The sequence below is a fragment of the Gossypium arboreum genome, chromosome 3 (genome assembly GCF_025698485.1).
Source record: "Gossypium arboreum isolate Shixiya-1 chromosome 3, ASM2569848v2, whole genome shotgun sequence".
Lineage (NCBI taxonomy): Eukaryota > Viridiplantae > Streptophyta > Magnoliopsida > Malvales > Malvaceae > Gossypium > Gossypium arboreum.
This window is the reverse complement of record NC_069072.1, coordinates 136987569-137010446: the sequence shown is the minus strand read 5'-3', so window position 1 is coordinate 137010446 and position 22878 is coordinate 136987569. Positions and strand designations below refer to the sequence as shown.

Sequence of the window (22878 nt, the reverse complement as noted above, 5' to 3'; positions counted from 1 at the left end):
TTTTAGTCCTGCACTTTTTAAAATGTTCAATTTTAGTCCCTATACTTTTAGTCTTTTGAAATTTTCATCCTAACCAAATAATAGTAGTTAAATTTGTTTGTTTAAATTCAATTACTAATCATGTACTATATATACAATTGTAGATTTAATATATATATTCTCTAATTTTTTTGCAAAGTCAAAGAAAAACAAAAAGGATTGTTGAGAACAATCCAAACAAGATCAAACACAGTTTAAAAAAAAAAAACAAATAAAACAGAACAGCCTAACAAATACTACTAAGCAGACAAAAACACTTTAACAACAGATTTTCCCGTTGTACTCTGCTGCAGAAAATAGCAGACCATCCCAGCATCATCCGCTCTGCATCAGCAGCAAATCACCAAGCAGCTTTAAAGAAGTTTTTGCTTGACATGCCTGCCTTTGCTAAAGTTTCTGCCATTCCATTCTTTTTTTATTAGTGACTACAAACTGGATTTCAGCAATATGTCTACATCCATCTTCAATTTTACAAACAACTTCCTTAGCGACCATGGACGAAGATTTCTATATTTCAACTAATTCGAAACCGTATTCAAATCAAACTCTATAATCAAAGGAAGTTGCACCTTATGAAACAAATTTGAAAACATCTTTATTGCTACTTTTATAGCCATCAGTACCATCATTTCCAAACCCCCACTGCACAGTTACCTGAAAATAGAGCTGAAACAACCATTTTCCCATTCCACAACACCCCTCCGCAGCCCGCTCTTTCATCCAAAGAAATCCTAGCTACATTAAATGATACATGCACAGATGGGGTGAAATTTATTAGATTCCAATCATCAAAATTGTCAATTTTCAGGCTTGGGAAATCAGAAGAATTTCAACGACTTTTTGGATGGGATCCTGGCATTTTTAGGTTGAGATGTCTCATTTGTTTGAAGATCTATCTCTTAGCTTCGAAATGCATTTTGATTCACTCAATTTTGAGTTCGGGAGCTCAAGTTATGACCATTTTAGTAAAGACTGCGTGAGCAGAATTTCTAAGACGGAATTACGAGTTTCGGGCTTTTAATTGAGTTTAAATCATATTGGGTTTAAGTTTTAGGCTTAATTTTTATTATATATAAGCACAATATTTTGTTTATTAGCTCTTATTATTTTATTATTATTTTATTCCGAATTTTTATCATTATTAAGTATTTTAAGTTATTTAGGAATTTTATGTTAACAAGAAAGTTTAGTTTAAAACTACTTCTTGTTTAGATTAAATTAGAGTTCTAGTATACTTAGGAGTTTTATTTAGATTTATTTATCTAGCCTATATATAGGCCTTTGCATTGTATACAGGGGGACAATTGATTATTATTCTATTTTCTCTTTTGAGTTAATAAATTCTCTTTGAGTTTTTTCTTTTCAAGAATTTCTCTTGAGTTTCTTTTAGAAGAGTTTTAACAATATTTTTAGATTGTGGGGATCATCTTCAAACTTTTTCTTGCCAAGGTTTTTATTTTGGAGGGGAAATTAGAGCCGCTTGAAGGGGGTTGTGGAATCTTCGTGTTTCCAAGGCTTCTTAGGACTTCTACACGCCACGTTCTATCTTTCCATTTATCTTCTTTATTCACTTCCTGAATCCTTGATTTATTATTTGTTTTAATTATTTTATCTAACTTGGATTTAATTTCGTTTCAGGTTGTGTCAAGAAAAATCCAAGTTTCTTTCCGAACGTCTAGAGCCCTAAGTCAAATCCGCGACTTTGACAAACTTTACGATCCGCTTTCGCGTTCATCCTTCTCAACCTTTATCATTAAATTTCATCCAACTATAAGGAGGTGGTTCCCAATCCATAATTCGCATATTCCCCACCCTTAACTAAACTGCTTCATCCTCATACCACACATCTTCCCAAAACAGGATAGATTTTCCATTTCCAATCACCCAACGATAAGGATTTAGCCCTGTCCATTTTGTCACCTCCGTTCTTTTCGAGTTTTCCACAATCCCCCGTCATATCACAAACATTTCTTTAGGCCTAGATGTATTAAGCTTCCACTCTTGCTGGCTCGATTCGTATTTTGATTTAATCACTCTCCTCCATAATGTATTCTTTTCCATGGAGAATCTCCAACCCCATTTTTCCATCAACGCACAGTTTTTAACCTTTAAGTTTACCACCCCTGCCCCTCCCAATTTTTTCGGAAGACACACTTTATCTTAGCCAACCCTTGCCATTTTTCTTTTTTTGTCCGAGCCACTCCATAAAAATTGTCTTCTGAACTTATCTATATTATTAATCACCGATGAAGGCGCCTGCAATTATGACACATATAATAAATCAGTAATGAAGACAATACCGAATTAATTAGCACCACCCTAGCCGTAAAATACGACATTCTCCTTTTCTAAGGGTGAGTTTGGATAGACGGTGCGTTTACCTGCGGTTAATGTAAAAACAGCAGTGGCAGTGAGATTAGATACTTTAGCGATACTGTAGCGTGAGACAAAAAGTAAGCTAAATGCACTACACCACACCGCACCGCCACCCCAAATGAAGCCTAACCTGCGAATCTCTTCTTAAATTTTTCCGCAATTGGCTCCCACGTCACTACTCTTCTCGGAACAGCACCTAACGAGATTCCAAGATAGCTTAATGGTAAATTACCAATACTGCAACGACAAATTGCAGCCATTCTCCAATGAAATTCCTCATTTGTCCCCAAGGCCACTAAACATGGTTTCTTAAAGTTTATACTCAACCCCGAAAAAGTCTCGAAGCACCTTAATATATACTTCACATTATGCACTACCTCTTCTTTAGCCTTTATAATATCATCCGCACACTGTAAATGTGAGATGGATTGATCCGGTAATACATGATATATCCCTTTTATCAGTCCCACATCCAATTGAATCATTCTAAGTCCCTATTTTTTTCAAATTCTAAAATTTCCGTCTCGAAACAAATGATAGTCACTAATCTATTAACTAAAATTTTAGTAAGTAATATGTGAAAATAGCAAACCGAAATACCGTTACACATATGATGATATGTTTGTTGCATCAAATTTTGAAAATAATAGAATTTAATGAATTTAACAATTATCGTTTAGTGAGGACGAAAATTTTAAAATTTGAAAAGTATAAGAATTAAAAGTAACCAAATTACGGTATAAGGATTAAATCTACAACTTTTGTAAAGTAAGACTAATAATAAAAATTAACCTTGTTTTTTCTTGAAAGAAATTGAAAGTGACCATTTAAGTATTATATGTGTTAGGGATGGGAGAATACGAATCATGTGATAGATTTCAAATCATTCGAAACAAATTTTTTTGAAATGTGGTTGTAAGATGGAGTGGGTTGGATTTTTTATTTTCTGTGTGGACAATGGGTAATTCTTTGCCCTTATACTATATAAAAGTATCATTTTATCCGTTTAATATGTATAACTATTTAAATGGTAGAAATGCAAAAATGCATTATAGAAAAGCCTTTATGTTTAATTTTTTTTAAAAGTTAAAATTTCGTTGAGAAGTTTTAACGTTTACATGTTCAATTTGACAACACGACTGAAAACTAAAGGAAATAAATTTTAACAAACCCAAACAAAAAAAATCAAAAACCTCACATACTTGCTAAGATTGAGTTCGCAGCTGGGTAAAGTGGCTAGGCATCGGGAAACTGGGTAAACGGTTGCTTGGTTACAGCCTCTAAGGAAATGGGGCACAGTGGGTGTTTAGGATTTCGGGAAATCAAAGAACAGACTGAGAAATAAAATAGAAGAACATGTTTAGAGGATTTTCAGGTATAAAATAGAATAACATGATTTTAATTTAGTGAAGCAAAGAACAGGTTGAGAAAGAAAAGGGAATCGGGAAAAAAAAGGGAATCGGGGAAGATAAATAAAACGACATCGTTTGCGAAAGAAAAGGGAATTGGGGAAGAAATAAAACGGCATCGTTTGCGAAAGAAAAAAGAAATCGGCTTGTATCAAAGAACAAAAACGACGTTGTTTCAATCAAATTTAAAAATTTACAAACGCCGTTATTGCCTTACCTTTTATGGCATTTTTAAGAAAAACCCTTAAAAACGCCACTAATGGTATATACTTGCGGCATTTTCGGTCAAAACTTCACTAAAAGCTTAATTTGCTATGGTGTATCAATAGTCTAGTTATTGACTTCGACAATAAACTTTAGTTTTGATATGATCTGAAACAAATTTAAAACACATTATTTGTATTTCATATTAATCTTTTTATTTGAATTCATTGAATTTGTAGTTTATTTTTTCCCTACATAAATGAATTAAACCAAAATTAGGTTTTCCCGGTGCCAACTATATTAAATTTATGAAAGAAAAAAAGAAGGTATAATGATTTTTTTGACTCTCTAATTTTACAAAAAAAGTCATTTTAGTTTTTATTTAATTTTTCATCTCTACTAGCCCTTAAATTTTCATCTTTTGTCAAATCATTCTAAAATGGATAGAAAAGTTGACATTTGTTAACTTTGTTGAAGCGGCATACACATGGATTGCCACGTGGATGACATGTCAACATTTAATTAATTTTTTAAAATTTTAATATATTAAAAACTATCTTTTTATAATTTTATAGTTTTTAATAATTTTAATTTTAAAAATAGATTTTGTAATTTTTAAATTTAAAAATAATTAAGTGATGAGGTGTCATCCATGTGGCAATCTACGTGTATGCCACATTAGCAAAGTTTAAAAATTGTTAACTTTTCTATCCATTTTGGGATGATTTGATAAAAACACAAGTTTAAAGACTAAAAAATATGAAAAAAAAATGAATGACTAAATTTTTTTTTGGAAAACTGGAGGGCCAAATAAGTCATTATGGCAAAAAAATTAAACATTTATTTTCTCCTCCAAAAGTAGAATTTAAAGTTAAGCGACTTTATAAAAATTAAAAAAAAGTTAATTTCCCAAGACAAATATTAAATAATAATATTTATAGATTCGTACATTGAAAATGTATGAAATTTATTATTGTTCATTGAATTTTTGTTTAACAATTGCTTTTGTTTTGGCCATTGAGAAAATTTTCTAGCCCTTATAATGTATATATATATATATCCATATTATTGCATGTGCTTCTTTTATTCAATTACATTGCCTAAGGTTGCTTATTATGATTATGGTAATTTGCTGCATCATCCCCTAACTAATTCTTTTCAATTTCTGTGTTAGCATCCTCCTCCTTAAAATTTAGGTCTCATGTTGCTTTTTGAGCGTCACTATGTCATTCTCCTCTTTAACCCGCCGAAAAATTCAGTTGGAGCTTCTGCTTTCAGTTCTGGTGAAGCTGCGATCCTTGAACTCAAAAACACCATGTCGGCTTCCGGAGATTTTGCCTCATCAAAAGCCTTCTCCTCTTGTCCTACTACGAATTGGATTGAAAGCACCAAAGTCAATGAGAACACAACCAAAAAAATCCTTGGCCATCTTTTTTATTTTCTAAAGAGGTTAAGAAATAAGTAAAGATATATTTTTATTGATGCTTAAAGATGAAAATGAGATGAAATTTAAAAAGTTTAAAATCAAATATTTTGGGCAATTTTAAGGGTCGTTGGCTAGTACAGTGCCTAATAGCCATACACGACAAAAATACATATAACTTCTCTCCAAATTTTCAATGGCCATGTTTATCACTATTATTGGTGGGTTCAATTTAATTCACTTTGTTTCACTTGAAGATGTTATTGGTGATCGTTGATGTGTTATAAAATCATTCTGACCTTCTCTGTTTAAATCACCTATACCAATCAAAAACACTCATTCTCCTTTTATAGTTCAATTTTTTTCCATAAAACAACTTCGAACGTCACTAATTTGTTGACCAAAATCTAAATAGCTTTTTCTTCTATATCGAATACTGACTGTTAAATTACTTTGGATTTAAGGTATGTTCTTCTACTTGTCTATGAGTATTGATCACATTACCGATTGTCAAATTATCAATTCGTGCTCACTACCTAGACTTTTAAAAATAAAAAATAATAGCCAAATGACCAGGCATGTTCTTGATATTTTTGGGGCCCTAGGCGAAACAATAAATTTGGACCCCTTTTAGAAAAAATTATAAGATGTAATACAATATAACCAAAAAAAATAGGACCCATTTTTCTTCTGCATGCAATAAATCAGAAGATTAAAAAGGTTGAAGATTTTTTTTTCCACATTAAAAACTGAAAAAAGAAATTTAAGACCCTTTAGTCCTGGGCGGGCACACTCCCAATTTACCCTAAGGCCGTATGTAAATAAAAAAAACTAGTTTTTTTATGATTAGGTTGTAGCTTGATGCATGATGCTGTCACAGACAATTTCATACTACACGACTCTTGGGGGTTTGAATTTAATTCACCAATTATAATTTAGGTTAAACTAAACTAGTAAGTTTATATTTGGTTAAACTACCTACAAAGTTATCCATCTATGCTTAAACTTTTCTTTTACTCACTCAATTTGTAAAACTTTCAAAATGGTCATTTAATTAATTGGGTTCCATTTTTTTATCCATTTCCCTTGAGCATCGTTAAATGCCTTACCTTTGCATACTTGGAAGATTAGGTATTTGTAAAGTTGAGGGTTAATTTTTAAAAATTATGACTAAATTAATACAATATGTAAAGTTTTAGGATAAAATTTGTTATTATACTAATTTTAAACAAATTTGTGTGATAAAAACACATATTTAATAGTATTAATAGAGACGGATATAGGGGGAAATTTGGCGGGGCATTAGCCTCCCTAAAACGGAAAATTTATATTTAGGCTCTTCAAATTTTTTAAAATTTTAAATTAGTAAAGGTAAAATTATATTTTACCCCTAAAATTATAAAAATTTGATTTAATCTTTTAAAATTATAAAATATATACTATAAAAATTAAAATTTCATTCGCCCCTAAAATTTATCTTGACTTACCAAAGTATTAATTTATCAAACAATTAAAATATTCACTTTTCACAATTTTAAACCTTACTTAAGATTATTTTCTTAAATATTGTGTATATTATAATATATATGTATTCGGTTTTGCAATTGTTTTTAACTTGGGCTTTTAATTTGTCACAAACAAATTTTTGACTTCGTTATTAATAATAAAATAGATAATATTAAAAAAATGAATTTATATTTTAATTTAACATATGGAAATTAATGAGAGAAAATTTATTGTCCTGGTAGTGCAACAATGCTCGTGACAACGTGATGAGTTTTTTTCCACACAAAATCTAAAAGGATTTAGGAATCTTCAAATTCGTCAGCCCAAACGTCACCTTTTTACAGTGCCTCTCATCACTTATAAGAACACTTTGAATACTCCAAATCTAAAGAAAGACCAGCTCAACTACCTACGCGCCGCCATCACCACCATGTCACAGCCTCATTTCCTCCTAGTGACCTTCCCTGCACAAGGCCACATAAACCCAACCTTACAATTTGCCAAGCATCTTATACGTATTGGAGTACGTGTAACTTTCATCACCTGCATCTCCGCTCGCCGCCGCATGACCAAAGTCCCCACTGCTCAAGGCCTAACGTTTTTATCCTTTTCCGATGGCTACGACGACGGTTTTCAACCCGGAGTTCACATAGACCATTACCTATCTGAATTGAGGCGACGAGGCAAAGAAGCCATCTCCGAGTTTATAACAAGCAGTGAAAACGAAGGCAAACCCGTCACTTGCTTTGTCTACACCCTGTTCGTCCATTGGGCCACGGAGGTGACGCGTAAACATCACATCCCGACAGCTTTACTTTGGATTCAACCCGCTACCGTTTTTGACATCTATTATTTTTACTTCAACGGATACGAATCCACCATTAAAGCTCAAGCTGATGAAACAAACCCCAAGCGTTCAATAAAATTACCAGGTCTGCCGCTACTCGCCACCCGCGACCTTCCGTCGTTCGTCACCGCTTCAAACGTTTACCGTTGGGCACTGTCGTTGTTCCAAGAGCAAATGGACGTCCTCGCCGATGAATCCAACCCTAAAATCCTTGTTAACACCTTCGATGCTTTGGAGCACGAAGCATTAAACGCCATTGAAAATTTCAACATGCTCGGCATCGGACCTTTAATCCCATCTTCTTTCTTGAACTCAAACGACTCCTTGGATAATTCCTTGAGAACCGATCTTTTTGAATCCGATTCAAAAGATTACCTCCAATGGTTAGACTCCAAACCAAAATCGGCAGTCGTTTACGTTTCCTTCGGGAGCGTTGCAGTGTTAACGAAGCAACAAGTGGAGGAAATCGCTCGAGCTTTAATATCCAGACGGCGACCGTTTTTATGGGTGGTGAGGAACCGGAAAGATGGAGGCTACGAAGAGATAGAAGAAGATAAACTGAGTTGCAGGGAAGAATTGGAACAGTTTGGGATGGTGGTTCCGTGGTGTTCGCAAGTGGAAGTATTGTCTCATCCGTCGTTGGGTTGCTTCGTGACGCATTGTGGGTGGAACTCGACGTTGGAGAGCATGGTGGCCGGTGTACCGCTGGTGGCTTTCCCTCAATGGACGGATCAAGGGACTACTGCGAAGCTGATTGAAGATGTGTGGGGGAATGGGGTGAGAGTGAGTGCTAATGAAGAAGGGATCGTGGAACGTGATGAGATCGTTAGGTGCTTGGATTTGGTGATGGGGGATGATGAGAAAGGGATGGAAGTGAAGAAAAATGTAGAGAAATGGGAAGGCTTAGCCAGGGAAGCCTCCATGGAAGGCGGCTCCATGGATATGAACCTTAAAGCTTTTGTGGATGATGTTGCTTGTTGGAAATGATTAAATTGATAAAATATATAAATATTGAGGAAAAAATTCATTATTATTCCTTTTAATACCTTTCATCGTTCTGGAGCAGTTATTATTGTACCATGAAACTTGAGTAGGTTTTGCCTTGTAGTCAACATGCGAATGACGAGCCACCACACAAGTTTATGCGGATGTGGTTTTCTTGGTTTAATTCTTCTACTAGTCCCTATACTTTATGAAAGTTATGGAGTTAGTCCCAATACTTTAATTTGATCACTTTTAGTCCTGCACTTGTCAAAATGTTCAATTTTAGTCCCTATACTTTTAGACTTTTGAAATTTTCGTCCTGAACCAAATAATAGTAGTTAAATTCTTTTGTTTAATTTCAATTACTAGTCATGTACTATGCATACAATTGTAGATTTAATATATATTCTCCAATTAAATCATTCTAAATCCCTATTTTTTTCGAATTCAAAAAATTTCCGTCTCGATACAAATGATAGCCACTAATCCATTAACTAAAATTTTAGTGAGTAATATGAGAAAATAGCAAACTGAAATGCCATTACACATATGATGATATGTTTGTTGCATCAAATTTTAAAAATAATAAAATTTAATGAATTTAACAATTATCGTTTAGTGAGGACTTAAATTTCAAATTTTGAAAAGTATGAGGATTAAAAGTGACCAAATTAAAGTATAAGGATTAAATCCACAACTTTTATAAAGTAAGACTAATAAAAAATTTAACCTTGTTTTTCTCTAGAAAGAAATTAAAAGTGACCATTTAAGTATTATATGTGTTAGGGATGAGAGAATATGAATCTTGTGATGGATTTCAAATAGTTCGAAATAAATTTTTTTGAAATGTGGTTGTAAGATGGAGTGATTTTGCTCTTATACTATATAAAAGTATCATTTTATCCGTTTAATATGTATAACTATTTAAATGGTAGAAACGCGAGAGTGCATTATAGAAAAGCCTTTATGTTTAATTTTTTTTTTGAAACTTTATGTTTCTAAAGTCACTAAATTGTTAGTAAATTTACATTTTGGTTACTTAATTTCAAAAAGTTACAAAACGGGCATGAGCTATTAGAATATTTTCATTTAAGTCGTTGAGCTATTCAAAAATTTTTTTATTTAAGTCATTACGTTGTTAAGTTCTTTTTAAGTCCAATTAGTGAGCTCCAACCGATGATTCAACAATTGGTATGGTGGATTAGTATCCATCGACGAGTAGAGGAAATGGCTCGAGCTTTATTATCTAGCCGGCAACTGTTTTTATGGGTGGTGAAGAATCGGAAAGATGGAGGCTATGAAGAGAAAGAAAAAGATAAACTAACTTGCAGGGAAGAATTGGAACAGTTTGGGATGGTGGTTCCATGGTGTTTACAAGTGGAAGTATTGTCTCATTCACCGTTGGGTTGCTTCGTGATGTACTGTGGTTGGAACACGATGTTAGAGAGCATGGTGGCCGGTGTACTGGTGGTGGCTTTCCCTCAATGAACGGATCAAGGGACTAATGCGAAGATGATTAAAGATGTGTGGAGGAATGGAGTGAGACTGAGTACTAATGAAGAAGAGATCGTGGAACGTGATGAGATTGTTAGGTGTAACACCCCGTACCCGAGACCGTTTCCGGAGTCGAACACGAGGTGTTAACGGACTTAATTCATTAATTAAACAGCTCATACAATTCATTTTAAAATTTCCAGACAAGCTGGCTAACTGCATCACATCGCTTTAAAAATCATATCTCGAGTTACGAAACTCAAATCCAATTCGTAAATTTTTCCTGAAACTAGGCTCATATATATATATCTACTAATTTTTTCTAGAATTTTGGTTGGGCCAATTAGTACAGTTTATTAGTTAAAGTCTCCCCTATTTCAGGGTTCAACTACTCTGACCTCTGTGTATTACGAATCAGATATCTCCCTATACAGACCTTCAATGACTATGCCGTTTGTCTCTAATAAAACTAGACTCAATAAGGAATCTGTACATATAAAGCGTGACTTCTAATTATCTTTATAAAATTTATGGTGAATTTCCAAAATCATAACAGGGGATCCAGAAATCGCTCTGGTCCTGTTTCACAAAAATTTAAACATCTCATAAAATATAGCTCATATACCTGTTTCGCTTATTCCATATGAAAATAGACTCATCAAGCTTCGATTCCATAACTTATTCATTATTTAATTTCATTTCTACTATTTTTAGTGATTTTTCAAACTCACATCACTGCTGCTGTCTGAATCTATTTTATGGTAAATTTTACCTATTTCATGGTTTCCATGGATTAGCTAGCAATTTGACATACATAATACCAAATATGATCATGATTAGCCATTCCAATGGCTAATCATTACCAAGCATTTCTATTTCTATACCACTCAATAACCATATCATAAGACCATACATATAAAATGATTATAATGCTATACATGCCATACTCAAAATATACAAGCCATTATGCCAAGATGGTATACGGATAGTGTGGCGTGCCTCAGACCGTTTTCGATTTCGAGCTGGCTTGTCAACACTACAAGGAATGAAAAGGAGGAGTAAGCATAAATGCTTAGTAAGCTCACATGCAAATAGCAAGTAACATAACCATATAAGCAAACATAAAACATCATTTGCATAATCATCAAGAAGACATTCATATCACCTTTTCATTTATCATCTTACCATATTGTTGTTATATCGAGTTTTCAACCCGAGGGTTAAGTACATACCTGTTCAAAGTATCCATTTCACAACACTTACCAATACGTCCCTTTCATCTTGAGTATTCCTCCATTTGAGTAGAACTTTACCCGTTGAACACATCGAATATAATTCGGATACATGGAAAGTTTGCACATAAGTGCCACATATGTAGCCAAGCTACCATGTAACCCGCCCATAAGTGAACTCGGACTCAACTCAACGAGCTCAATCGCATCCATAAGTGAACTCGGACTCAACTCAACGAGTTCGGATGCCTAGTTACATCTCACGAACTCGGACTCAACTCAACGAGTTCGGACGCTCGCATCCATAAGTGAACTCGGACTCAACTCAACGAGTTCGGATGCTCAACCATCCTAGTGACATGTCACTTGTATCCTAATCTATTCCTAAGGTTCAAACGGGCTTTTTCCTCGATCTCACATCTTTGCCGTCTTCCACGGAATATCGAAATTGATACTTGGTGATAGTTCATACTCATCAAGTAATTCACATAATTACATATTATCAAACAATTATCACAAGTATAATATTTCATAATAATTATCATATCATTTAAAAACATTAAAACATTTAAAATAATAACTATGTTACCAACATTTACATATGAACTTACCTCGTATGCGAAAATGGCTATTTTTACCATTTCGTCCACAACTTGGTATTTTCCCCATTTTAGCCCGAATTTCAGTTTTCCTTGCTCTATCATTTAAAATATAGTCTAATTAGGACTCACATTATTCAAATTGACCCAAAATCATATTTTGGAAAAATTACAATTTTGCCCCTAAACTTTTGCATATTTACACTTTTTCCCCAAAGCTCGTAAATTAAAATTCAGCCTATTTTCTTATGTTTTATGACACGCTGATCATTTTTCCATTCTATGGCAACATCAAATTCTCACTCTAACATGTACTTATGACTATTAGGTATTTTTACCGATTAAGCCCTTTTGCTCGTTTTCACTTAAAACCGAGTAGCACAAGTTGTCTAACATAATTTAAAACCTCACATTCTATCATAAAACACCAAAATACACAAATTTCACCTATGGGTATTTTTCCAAATATAAACCCTAGGTTAAATTATTGCTAGCATAAGCTAAATCGAGCTAGGACTCCAAAAGCGTAAAAATCATTAAAAACGAGGCTAGAACGGACTTACAATCGAGCTTGGAAGCTTGAAAACCCTAGCCATGGTTTCTCCTTGCTATATTCGGCCATGGGGTTGAAGATGAGAAAAATTGGCTTTTAATTTTGTATTTTAATTCATTTTACCCTAAATGACCAAAATGCCCTTACTACTAAACTTTCCAAAATTCCATCCATGTCCAATTTTGTCCATAGACTTAGAAATTGGTAAAATTGCTCTTTAAGGACCTCTAATTAATAATCTAATTCAATTTTATGCAAAATACTTCTAGAACACAAGTTTTGCAATTTATTCAATTTAGTCCCAAATTTCAAATTAAGCACTTTATGCATAAAATTTCTTCACGAAATTTTCACACAATCATGCAATCATATCATAGACCTTAAAATAATCATAAAATAATTATTTATATCTCAGATTTTGTGGTCACGAAACCACTATTCCGACTAGGCCCAAAATCAGGATATTACATTAGGTGCTTGGATTTGGTGATGGGGGATGAGGAGAAAGGGATGCAAGTGAAGAAGAATGTTGAGAAATGGAAAGGGTTAGCGGGGGAGGCCGTCATAGAAGGTGGTTCCTTGAATATGAACCTTAAAGCTTTTGTGGATGATGTTGCTCAAGGTTGTTGCAATTGAATTTATCTTTTTATATAATTATCTCCATTTATATCTTGAATTGTTAAATCAAGAAATAGCATGTTTAAAAACCATCAAATTCCTCTTAACTGTTGTAATAATAATGATATCAAATTATCTAAAATTCGATGGAATGTTACAAATAAATTTCTAATTTGTGTTTTTTTTAAATTTATGTTTTAATTAATTTTGGTGTATGGTGTAAGTTCTTTTTAAAGCTTAATCATGAAATTTAATTAATAACGCTATCAATTTGATTTTAAATTTTAAATCAAACAAGAGACTAAAATTTTACTTCTCTTATTTCACTTGAAGACGTTCTCGATGGTTGTTGATGTGTTATAAAATCATTTTGACCTTCTCTGTTTGCATCACCTGCACCAATCAAAAACTATCATTCTCCTTTTATAGTTCAATTTTTTTCCATGAAACAACTTTAAACGTCACTAACTTGTGTACCAAAATCTAAATAGCTTTCTTCTTCTATATCAGATATTTACTGTTAAATTGAATTGGATCTAAGGTAAATTCTTCTACTTGTCAATGGGTATCGATCACTGTACCGATTGTCTAATTGTCGCTTGGAGCTCGCTAACTAGACATTTCGAAAAAAAAAAGCCAAGTAACTAGGCCGTTCTTGACATTTTGGGGCTCTTGGCAAAACAATAAATTAGTGCCCCTTTTAAAAAATTAAAAAAATGTTATGCAATATAATAAAAAAAATTGGGGCCCTTTTTTTCTACCTGCAATTAATCGAAATTGTAATATCCCGGATTTCAGGGTTAGAAGTTTTGGGGTATGTGTTTACTGTCAGTGTGTAGGTTGAACAATTATGTTTGTTTTCTCGTTTTAATGTTAGAATGAGCTTGCTGATTTAGTGGTTGTAAGTGTGGTAGTTTACCTTTAGGTTTCGTGTTTGAATCCTTATGAGTGTTTTAGATATTTATGTAATATTTTTATTATTATATATTTATTTTATTATTAATGTTTAATTTTTGGAAATGGAAAGTGATCCCAAAAAACTTCCCGACGTTCTTTTTTGCCATTTTCTCTGTTATTCTAATTTACTTATTTTTTTAAAAGTCTTTCTCCTCTTTTAGTCTTTCATTTTTTTCCCTATTGATTTGAAACTGTTGTCGCTGGTTATTGCTTCTCAAGTCATTTGTTGTTCCGTTGAGTGTTGAATCGACTGGTTTTCGACGTTGGAATCATGCTTTAAAGTTTGTTTCTGAACTGTTTATTTTTTCGTTGTTGGATTCCGTGAAATTTAGGGATTTCTTGTGTGCTTCTGAAATTAAGCTGTGTGTTTCTGATACTGAGTGGGTAGGGGTCGTTTTGATCATGTAATACATGATCCCCAATCAATTTTGGAGTGGGTTTTTAGTGCTACTGACGTTAATAATTTGTTTCAATTGAGAAAATCACAATTTTGGCCCATTTCAGTGTGGTTTTGTGACCACACGAGTGGCCACATGGGCGTGTGCCCCACATGGGTGGTTCATACAACCGTGTGTAGTTAGAAATTAGGGTTTTCATCTAAAATTTTAAGGATTTTTGTCGATTTTCACATAGGCATGTGTTCTGGACACATTGCCGTGTCCCGTGGGCACACAGGCATGTGAGGCTTCCACACTTGGACAGAGAGTTACATGGCCTGGTCACACGGCTATGTCCTTGGGTCATATAGGCGTGTGCCTAAGCCACACAGCCGTGTGTCTCCTTTCACACGGACGTGTGCCTTTTTACATGGACGTGTGTCTCTTTCACATGGGTGTGTAGATTTCCACGTGGCCTAGGCACTTCCACACGGTCGTGTGGCCCTGTTTTACAAATTTTCATTCTGTGTCAGATTATAACTTATTTCTGTTCCTGTATGTTCCAACCTTCGGCTAGAGCTTAGTAAGGGTGGTTCGGACTCTGTTTTGGCTCAATCTTATGCTATATTTTTGTTCATTGCACTAATTTAATGATTGTTTTAAGTTTTAAGTATCGTTATAACTGATTCTAAATTTGGTCGATTAAATGTGTACACTCTAATTCTACTAGAATGTCTGTAAGTTGTGTACATAGATTCTGTAAGCTTGTTTGCACATATGCATTTGCATAAAATTTTAGGTTTGGTTGCGAAAAGAAGGGAGTCTGATCTGATTTGGCAATTTTAACTGCAATATATCTGTACAACGGTTTACCACACTATACTTTTTATATGCCAGCTCAGCTGCATATTATCATTCAAGTGGCTTAGTTCCACACATATGGTGTGCAGGGTGGATGGGCCTTTCGAGGTCCTTTGGGGTGTGCATGGTTGGTTGGGCTTGATTAGCTCATATGTGGTGTGTAGGGTGGTCGGAGAGGTGTTTGGTTGGTGGGGTGGGTTGTTTTTGATTTATTGCATTCATCACACATCTGGATGTATGTTTGTCTATGTGAGCATTGGTGTGTTGATCACATGATTAGTGTGCAAAAGTGTATAAATGATATGTGTTATGGTCTACTTGAATATATCTTATACTGGATTACCGTTATAAGCGTTTTGTATGTGATTCATGAGCATATACTTTTCTGGCTAACCGTTGAGTTACTCTATCTTTTGGTTGTTTGCTCTTGGTTTCAGACTCACACTGAGCTCGTGTAGTTCACTCTCTTAGTGTTTCCCTTTTTCATGTACTCTCGTTTTCTATAGCTGGACTTGACATGCAAGAGGTCTCGGATAGACACTTTTTAAAACAAGCTAATAAGTTTTCTTTTCAATTCCTATTTTGATGAACTGTTCTGGACAGTAGTTAATTATAAGAACTGTGGTATAAGTAGTTTGGCATTTCTCGTAAAACTTATTTTGGATTTAATTTCAGAGAATTGCGGATTTATAATCCTGTATTTTTGGTCGTAACTTAAATTATCTATTTTAAAATCTAAATGGTTTAACGATGTAGTTCTTATCTGGCTAAATCAGTTATAAATGAGATGTTAACATTCCGTTTTGTAAAATTGCTTTAGATCACTTTGATGATCAATGTAACCTCCTAGATCTGGGTAAACTTCTAGGCCGGGTTTTGGGACATTACAAGAATATTTAAAAGGTTTAAGATTTTTTTTCCACATTAAAAACTTGAAAAAAAAATTTAGGCCCTTCCAGCCCTTGGTGGTCGAACTCCCAAACTACCCCCAGGACCAAACTTGCAAGTGACTTAAATAAAAATCGTCTGAATAGTTTAGTAATCATTTTTATAGTCAAGTAAATAATTATCCATAATTCTTTAGAAAAATATTTGAATATAAAATATATGAAATTTTTTATAATACATTATTACATTTTTTTTCACATTTTTAATAGTTATATACATACTAGGATAAAATGACAATTTAATCTCCTAGAGCGGGGTGAGGTAAGCAATTACCATAATTGCTCCATACTCACTATCTAAAAGAACAAAAATCCACCTCGCCTTGCTCCACATCCACTTTTAAAAAAAAAACCTCTTCATCTGGTGTGGATCAATTCGGAATCCATTGAGTGATTTGAGTTTTACCATTCCTAGTTACACATCTATACTATAATTTTAATCTCATTGGAACTAATCTCACTGCCCATCCAAAAGGACCCAAGAGTTTGAAATGATAACAACAATAATGGTATAGATAAATGGATTTATACATGGATGTGGTTTTTTTAAAAGAAAAATGAAAGTGATAGTGTAAGTACTATAGTCCTATCTAACATAAGTCATCTTGTCAATTGAGTTTCAGTTTGATTAGTACTGTTGCTAATTGCAACAACCAAGAAAACATTAGTTTAAGCATAATTAAGTGCATTTTTAATTCGATTTAAGAGTTGAGGATGAATTATGAGGAGAAGTAAGCATTTTTATATAAAAAACATATATGTTAGCTCTTCGTGCATTTATTGTTCCGAAGTAATGTTGATGGGATATGATATTATCAAGCCTCCAATTATTATCATAAATAAGAAATTAAATAAGTTATATTTTTATATAAATTATAGGGTTAATTTCATTAGACTTCTTCAAATAATGAGTTATAGTTTATCAATTTCTAATTTTAACATTTTGCGATCAATTTTCAAAAGTATTAATAGTCTAGTTATTGACTTCAACGTTAAACTTTAGTTTGGATATGATGTGAAACAAATTTAAAACACGTTATTTGTATTTCATATTAATCTTTTTATTTGAATTAATTGAATTTGTAGTTTATTTTTCCCTATATAAATGAATTAAACCAAAATTAGGTTTTCCCCGTGCCAACTATATTAAATTTATGTAAAAAAAAAGATATAATGATTTTTTGACTCTCTAATTTTACAAAAAAAAGTCATTTTAGTTCTTCATTTAATTTTTTTCTCTTCTAACCCTTAAATTTGAATTATTTTTGTCAAATCATGCTAAAATGGATAAAAAAAAGTTGACGTTTTTTAACTTTGTTGAAGCAGCATACACATGGACTGCTATGTGGATGACATATCAACATTTAATTAATTTTTTAAAATTTTAAAAATTAAAAACTATCTTTTTATAATTTTTATACTTTTTAATAATTTTAATTTTTAAAAATATATTTTTTTAATTTTTAATTTTTTTAAAAAAATTAAATGATGAGGTGTCATCTATGTGGCTATCCAAGTGTATGCTACATTAGCGAATTTAAAAAATCGTTAACTTTGCTATTCATCTTGGGGTGATTTGATAAAAACAAAATTTTAAAGGCTAAAAAATATGAAAAAAATAAATGTATGACTAAAATAATTTTTTTTGGAAAACTAGAGGGCCAAATAAATCATTATATCAAAAAAATTAAACATTTATTTTCTCCTCCAAAAGTAGAATCTAAAGTTAAGCGGCTTTATAAAAATTAAAAAAAGAGTTAATTCATAAGAAAAATATTAAATAATAATATTTACGGACTCAAAGATCGAAAATGTATGAAATTTATTGTTGTTTATTGAATTTATTGTTTAACAATTACTTTTGTTTTGGCCATTATGAAAAATTTCTAGCCCTTATAATGTATATATGTATCCAAATTATTGTATGTTCTTCTTTTATTCAATTACATTGCCTAAGGTTGCTTTTTTCGATTATGGTAATTTGTTGCATCATCCCTTGACTAATTCTTCTCATTATCTGTGTTAGCATCATCCTTCTTAAAATCTGGGTCTCATATTGCTTTTTTAGCATCACTATGCCATTCTCCTCTTTAACCCGGTGAAAAATCCAGTTGGAGCTTTTGCTTCTGATTCTGGAGAAGCTGCCATCTCTGAACTCAAAAGTACCCTGTCAGCTTCCGGAGATTCCGCCTCATCAAAAGCCTTCTCTTATTGTCCTACTACGAATTGGATTGAGAGCACCAAAGCCAATGAGAACACAGCGAAAAACCCTTCACCATCTTTTTTATTTTCTAAAAAGGTTAAGAAAAGTAAAGATATATTTTTATTGATGCTTAAGGATGAAAATGAGACGAAATTTAAAGAGTTTAAAATGAGATATTTTGTGCGAATTTAGGGGTCGTTGACTATTCTAATGTCTAATAGCCATACACGAGAAAAATACATATAACTTCTCTCCACATTTTCAATGGCCATGTTTATCAGTTCAATTTACTTAACTTTGTTTCACTCAAAGACCTTGGAGGTGATCGTTGATGTGTTATAAAATCATTCTGGCCTTCTCTGTTTGAATCACCTACATCAATCAAAAACACTCCTCCTTTTATCGTTAAATTTTTTTTTATGAAACAACTTTGAACGTCACTAATTTGTAGACCAAAATCTAAATAGCTTTCTTCTTCTATATCGAATACTGACTGTTAAATTGCTTTGGATTTAAGGTATGTTCTTCTACTTGTCTATGAGTATTGATCACAGTACCGATTGTCAAATTGTCGATTGGAGCTCACTACCTAGACTTTTCAAAAAAAAATTAGCCAAATGACCTGGCCTGTTCTTGACATTTTTAGGGCCTTAGGCAAAACAATAAATTGTGGCCCCTTTTAAAAAAAATTATAAGATGTAATACAATATAACAAAAAAAAGGGTCCTTTGTTTCTACATGCAATAAATCGGATGATTTAAGTTTGAAGATTTTTTTTCACGTTAAAAACTGAAAAAGAAAAATTGAGACCCTCTAGCCCTGGGTGGGTGCATTCCCAAACTACCCCAAGGCTGAGCCTGCAAGTTACCTAAATAAAAATCTAGGTTTTTTTATGATTAGGTTGTAGCTTGATGCATGATGCTGTCACAGTCTGTTTCATACTACACGACTCTTGGAGCTTTGAATTTAATTCACCAATTATAATTTAGGTTAAACTAAACCCCAACACTAAACTAGTAAGTTTATATTTAGTTAAACTACCTACCAAGTTATCCATCTATGCTTAAACTTTTTTTTTACTCACTCAAATTTTAAAACTTTCAAAATGGTCATTCAATTAATTGGGTTCCATTTTTTTTATCAATTTCCCATAAGCATCGTTAAATGCCTTACCTTTGCATACCTGGTAGGGTTAATTTTTAAAAAATATGACAAAATTGATACAATATGTAAAGTTTGAGGGAAAATTTTGTTATTATACTAATTTTTAAACTATCACTTTAACCTTCTGTCAAACACTTAATGGAAATGGACCAAAAAAAACAAATCTGATTAGTTAGGTGACCATTTTGAAAGTTTTAAAAGTTGAGTGATAAAAAAAAAACTTAAACAAATTTAATAGTATTAATGTGTCAAACAATTAAAGTATCCACTTGTCACAATTTTAAACCCTAAGTAAGATTGTTTTCTTAAATATTGTGTACATCATAATATGAGAAAAGATTGTATAAAACTGTCATTTCACGTCATCCTTAACATTTTCCAATAAGAAAATGGCAAATTAGATTTTTTTCGGAACAAATTTAAATTCAACTAAAAACACTAAAAATTAAGAAATAAAATTTAATTTGTAATTCTTCTAACCAAAAAAGAGATGATATAGAAACACAGTTTCATACAATTTTTTCTTTTATAATATATATGTATGATGTATATGTGTATATATATATATATATTCCATTTTGCAATTGTTTTTAACTTCCGCTTTTAATTTGTCACAAACAGAATTTTTGACTTCGATATTAATAACAAAAATTTATTATTGTCCTTGTAGCGGAAGAATGAGTGTGACAACGAGATGAATATTTTTCCAAACAAAATCCAAAAGAATTTAGAGATCTTCAAATTCGTCAGCCCAAACGTCACCTTTTTACAGTGCCTCTCATCACTTATAAGAACACTTTGAATACTCCAAATCCGACGTTCGTAAAGAAAGACCAGCTCAACTACCTACGCGCCGCCATCACCACCATGTCACAGCCTCATTTCCTCCTAGTGACCTTCCCTGCACAAGGCCACATAAACCCAACCTTACAATTTGCCAAGCATCTTATACGTATTGGAGTACGTGTAACTTTCATCACCTGCATCTCCGCTCGCCGCCGCATGACCAAAGTCCCCACTGCTCAAGGCCTAACGTTTTTATCCTTTTCCGATGGCTACGACGACGGTTTTCAACCCGGAGTTCACATAGACCATTACCTATCTGAATTGAGGCGACGAGGCAAAGAAGCCATCTCCGAGTTTATAACAAGCAGTGAAAACGAAGGCAAACCCGTCACTTGCATTGTCTACACCCTGTTCATCCATTGGGCCACGGAGGTGGCGCGTAAACATCACATCCCGACAGCTTTACTTTGGATTCAACCAGCCACCGTTTTTGACATCTATTATTTTTACTTCAACGGATACGAATCCACCATTAAAGCTCATGCTGATGAAACAAACCCCAAGCGTTCAATAAAATTACCAGTTCTGCCGCTACTCGCCACCCGCGACCTTCCGTCGTTCGTCACCGCTTCAAACGTTTACCGTTGGGCACTGTCGTTGTTCCAAGAACAAATGGACGTCCTCGCCGATGAATCCAACCCTAAAATCCTTGTTAACACATTCGATGCTTTGGAACACGAAGCATTAAACGCCATTGAAAATTTCAACATGGTCGGCATCGGACCTTTAATCCCATCTTCTTTCTTGAGCTCAAATGACTCCTTGGATAATTCCTTGAGAACAGATCTTTTTGAATCCGATTCAAAAGATTACCTCCAATGGTTAGACTCCAAACCAAAATCGGCAGTCGTTTACGTTTCCTTCGGGAGCATTGCAGTGTTAACGAAGCAACAAGTGGAGGAAATAGCTCGAGCTTTAATATCCAGCCGGCGACCCTTTTTATGGGTGGTGAGGAACCGGAAAGATGGAGACTACAAAGAGAAAGAAGAAGATAAACTGACTTGCAGGGAAGAATTGGAACAGTTTGGGATGGTGGTTCCATGGTGTTCGCAAGTGGAAGTATTGTCTCATCCGTCGTTGGGTTGCTTCGTGACGCATTGTGGGTGGAACTCGACGTTGGAGAGCATGGTGACCGGTGTACCGGTGGTGGCTTTCCCTCAATGGACGGATCAAGGGACTAATGCGAAGCTGATTGAAGATGTGTGGGGGAATGGGGTGAGAGTGAGTGCTAATGAAGAAGGGATCGTGGAACGTGATGAGATCTTTAGGTGCTTGGATTTGGTGATGGGGGATGATGAGAAACGGATGGAAGTGAAAAAAAATGTAGAGAAATGGAAAGGGTTAGCCAGGGAAGCCTCCATGGAAGGCGGCTACATGGATAAGAACCTTAAAGCTTTTGTTGATGATGTTGCTTAAGGTTGTTGGAAGTAAATTTATCATTTTCAAGTAAATTCACTGTTATAATAGCAGCTATAAATATTGTACTAGCAACACAATATCAATTCACTGTTACAAATAAAATTTAATTTGTGTTTGTATTAAATGTATGCTTTAATTAATTTTGGTGTAAGGTTTAAGTTTTTTTAAAGATTAATAATTAATTTTGTTAAAAAATGATTAAATTAATAAAATATATAAACATTGAGGATAAAATTCATTATTATCCCTTTTAATACCTTTCTTCGTACTGGAGCAGGTATTATCGTACCATGAAACGAGAGTAGGTTTTGCCTTAAAAGCCACCACACAAGTTTATGCGGATGTGGTTTTCTTGGTTTAATTCTGTTACTAGTCCCTATACTTTATGAAAGTTATGGATTTAGTCCCAATACCTTAATTTGATCACTTTTAGTCCTGCAGTTTTCAAAATGTTCAATTTTAGTCCCTATACTTTTAGACTTTTGAAATTTTCATCCTGAACCAAATAATAGTAGTTAAATTTGTTTGTTTAATATTAATTACTAGTCATGTACTATGCGTATAATTCTAGATTTAATATATATTCTCCAATTGAATCATTCTAAGTCCCTATTTTTTCAAATTCTAAAATTTCCTTCTCGATACAAATGATAATCACTAATCCATTAACTAAAATTTTAGTAAGTAATATGTGAAAATAACAAACTGAAATGCCATTACACATATGATGATATGTTTGCTGCATCAAATTTTGAAAATAACTGAATTTAATGAATTTAACAATTATTGTTTAGTGAGGACTGAAAATTTAAAATTTGAA

The 22878-nt window shown here is 33.3% G+C and overlaps 2 protein-coding genes across 2 annotated transcripts; both read left to right on the top strand.

Moving 5' to 3' along the window:
• Positions 1–7171: 7171 nt before the first annotated feature.
• On the top strand, positions 7172–9099 carry LOC128290458 (UDP-glycosyltransferase 75C1-like). Its single transcript, XM_053026055.1, has one exon. The coding sequence runs from the start codon at positions 7388–7390 to the stop codon at positions 8789–8791; it is 1404 nt and encodes a 467-aa protein (XP_052882015.1). The 5' UTR covers positions 7172–7387; the 3' UTR covers positions 8792–9099.
• Positions 9100–20502: 11403 nt separating this feature from the next.
• LOC108465061 (phloretin 4'-O-glucosyltransferase-like) lies at positions 20503–22182 on the top strand. The gene has a single exon (XM_017765372.2). The coding sequence runs from the start codon at positions 20661–20663 to the stop codon at positions 22053–22055; it is 1395 nt and encodes a 464-aa protein (XP_017620861.2). The 5' UTR covers positions 20503–20660; the 3' UTR covers positions 22056–22182.
• The last annotated feature ends 696 nt before the right edge of the window (positions 22183–22878 follow it).

Bases quoted from the DNA above. Each gene is read 5' to 3' on its own strand.
- LOC128290458 (XM_053026055.1), top strand. From the start codon at position 7,388: ATGTCACAGCCTCATTTCCTCCTAGTGACCTTCCCTGCACAAGGCCAC.
- LOC108465061 (XM_017765372.2), top strand. From the start codon at position 20,661: ATGTCACAGCCTCATTTCCTCCTAGTGACCTTCCCTGCACAAGGCCAC.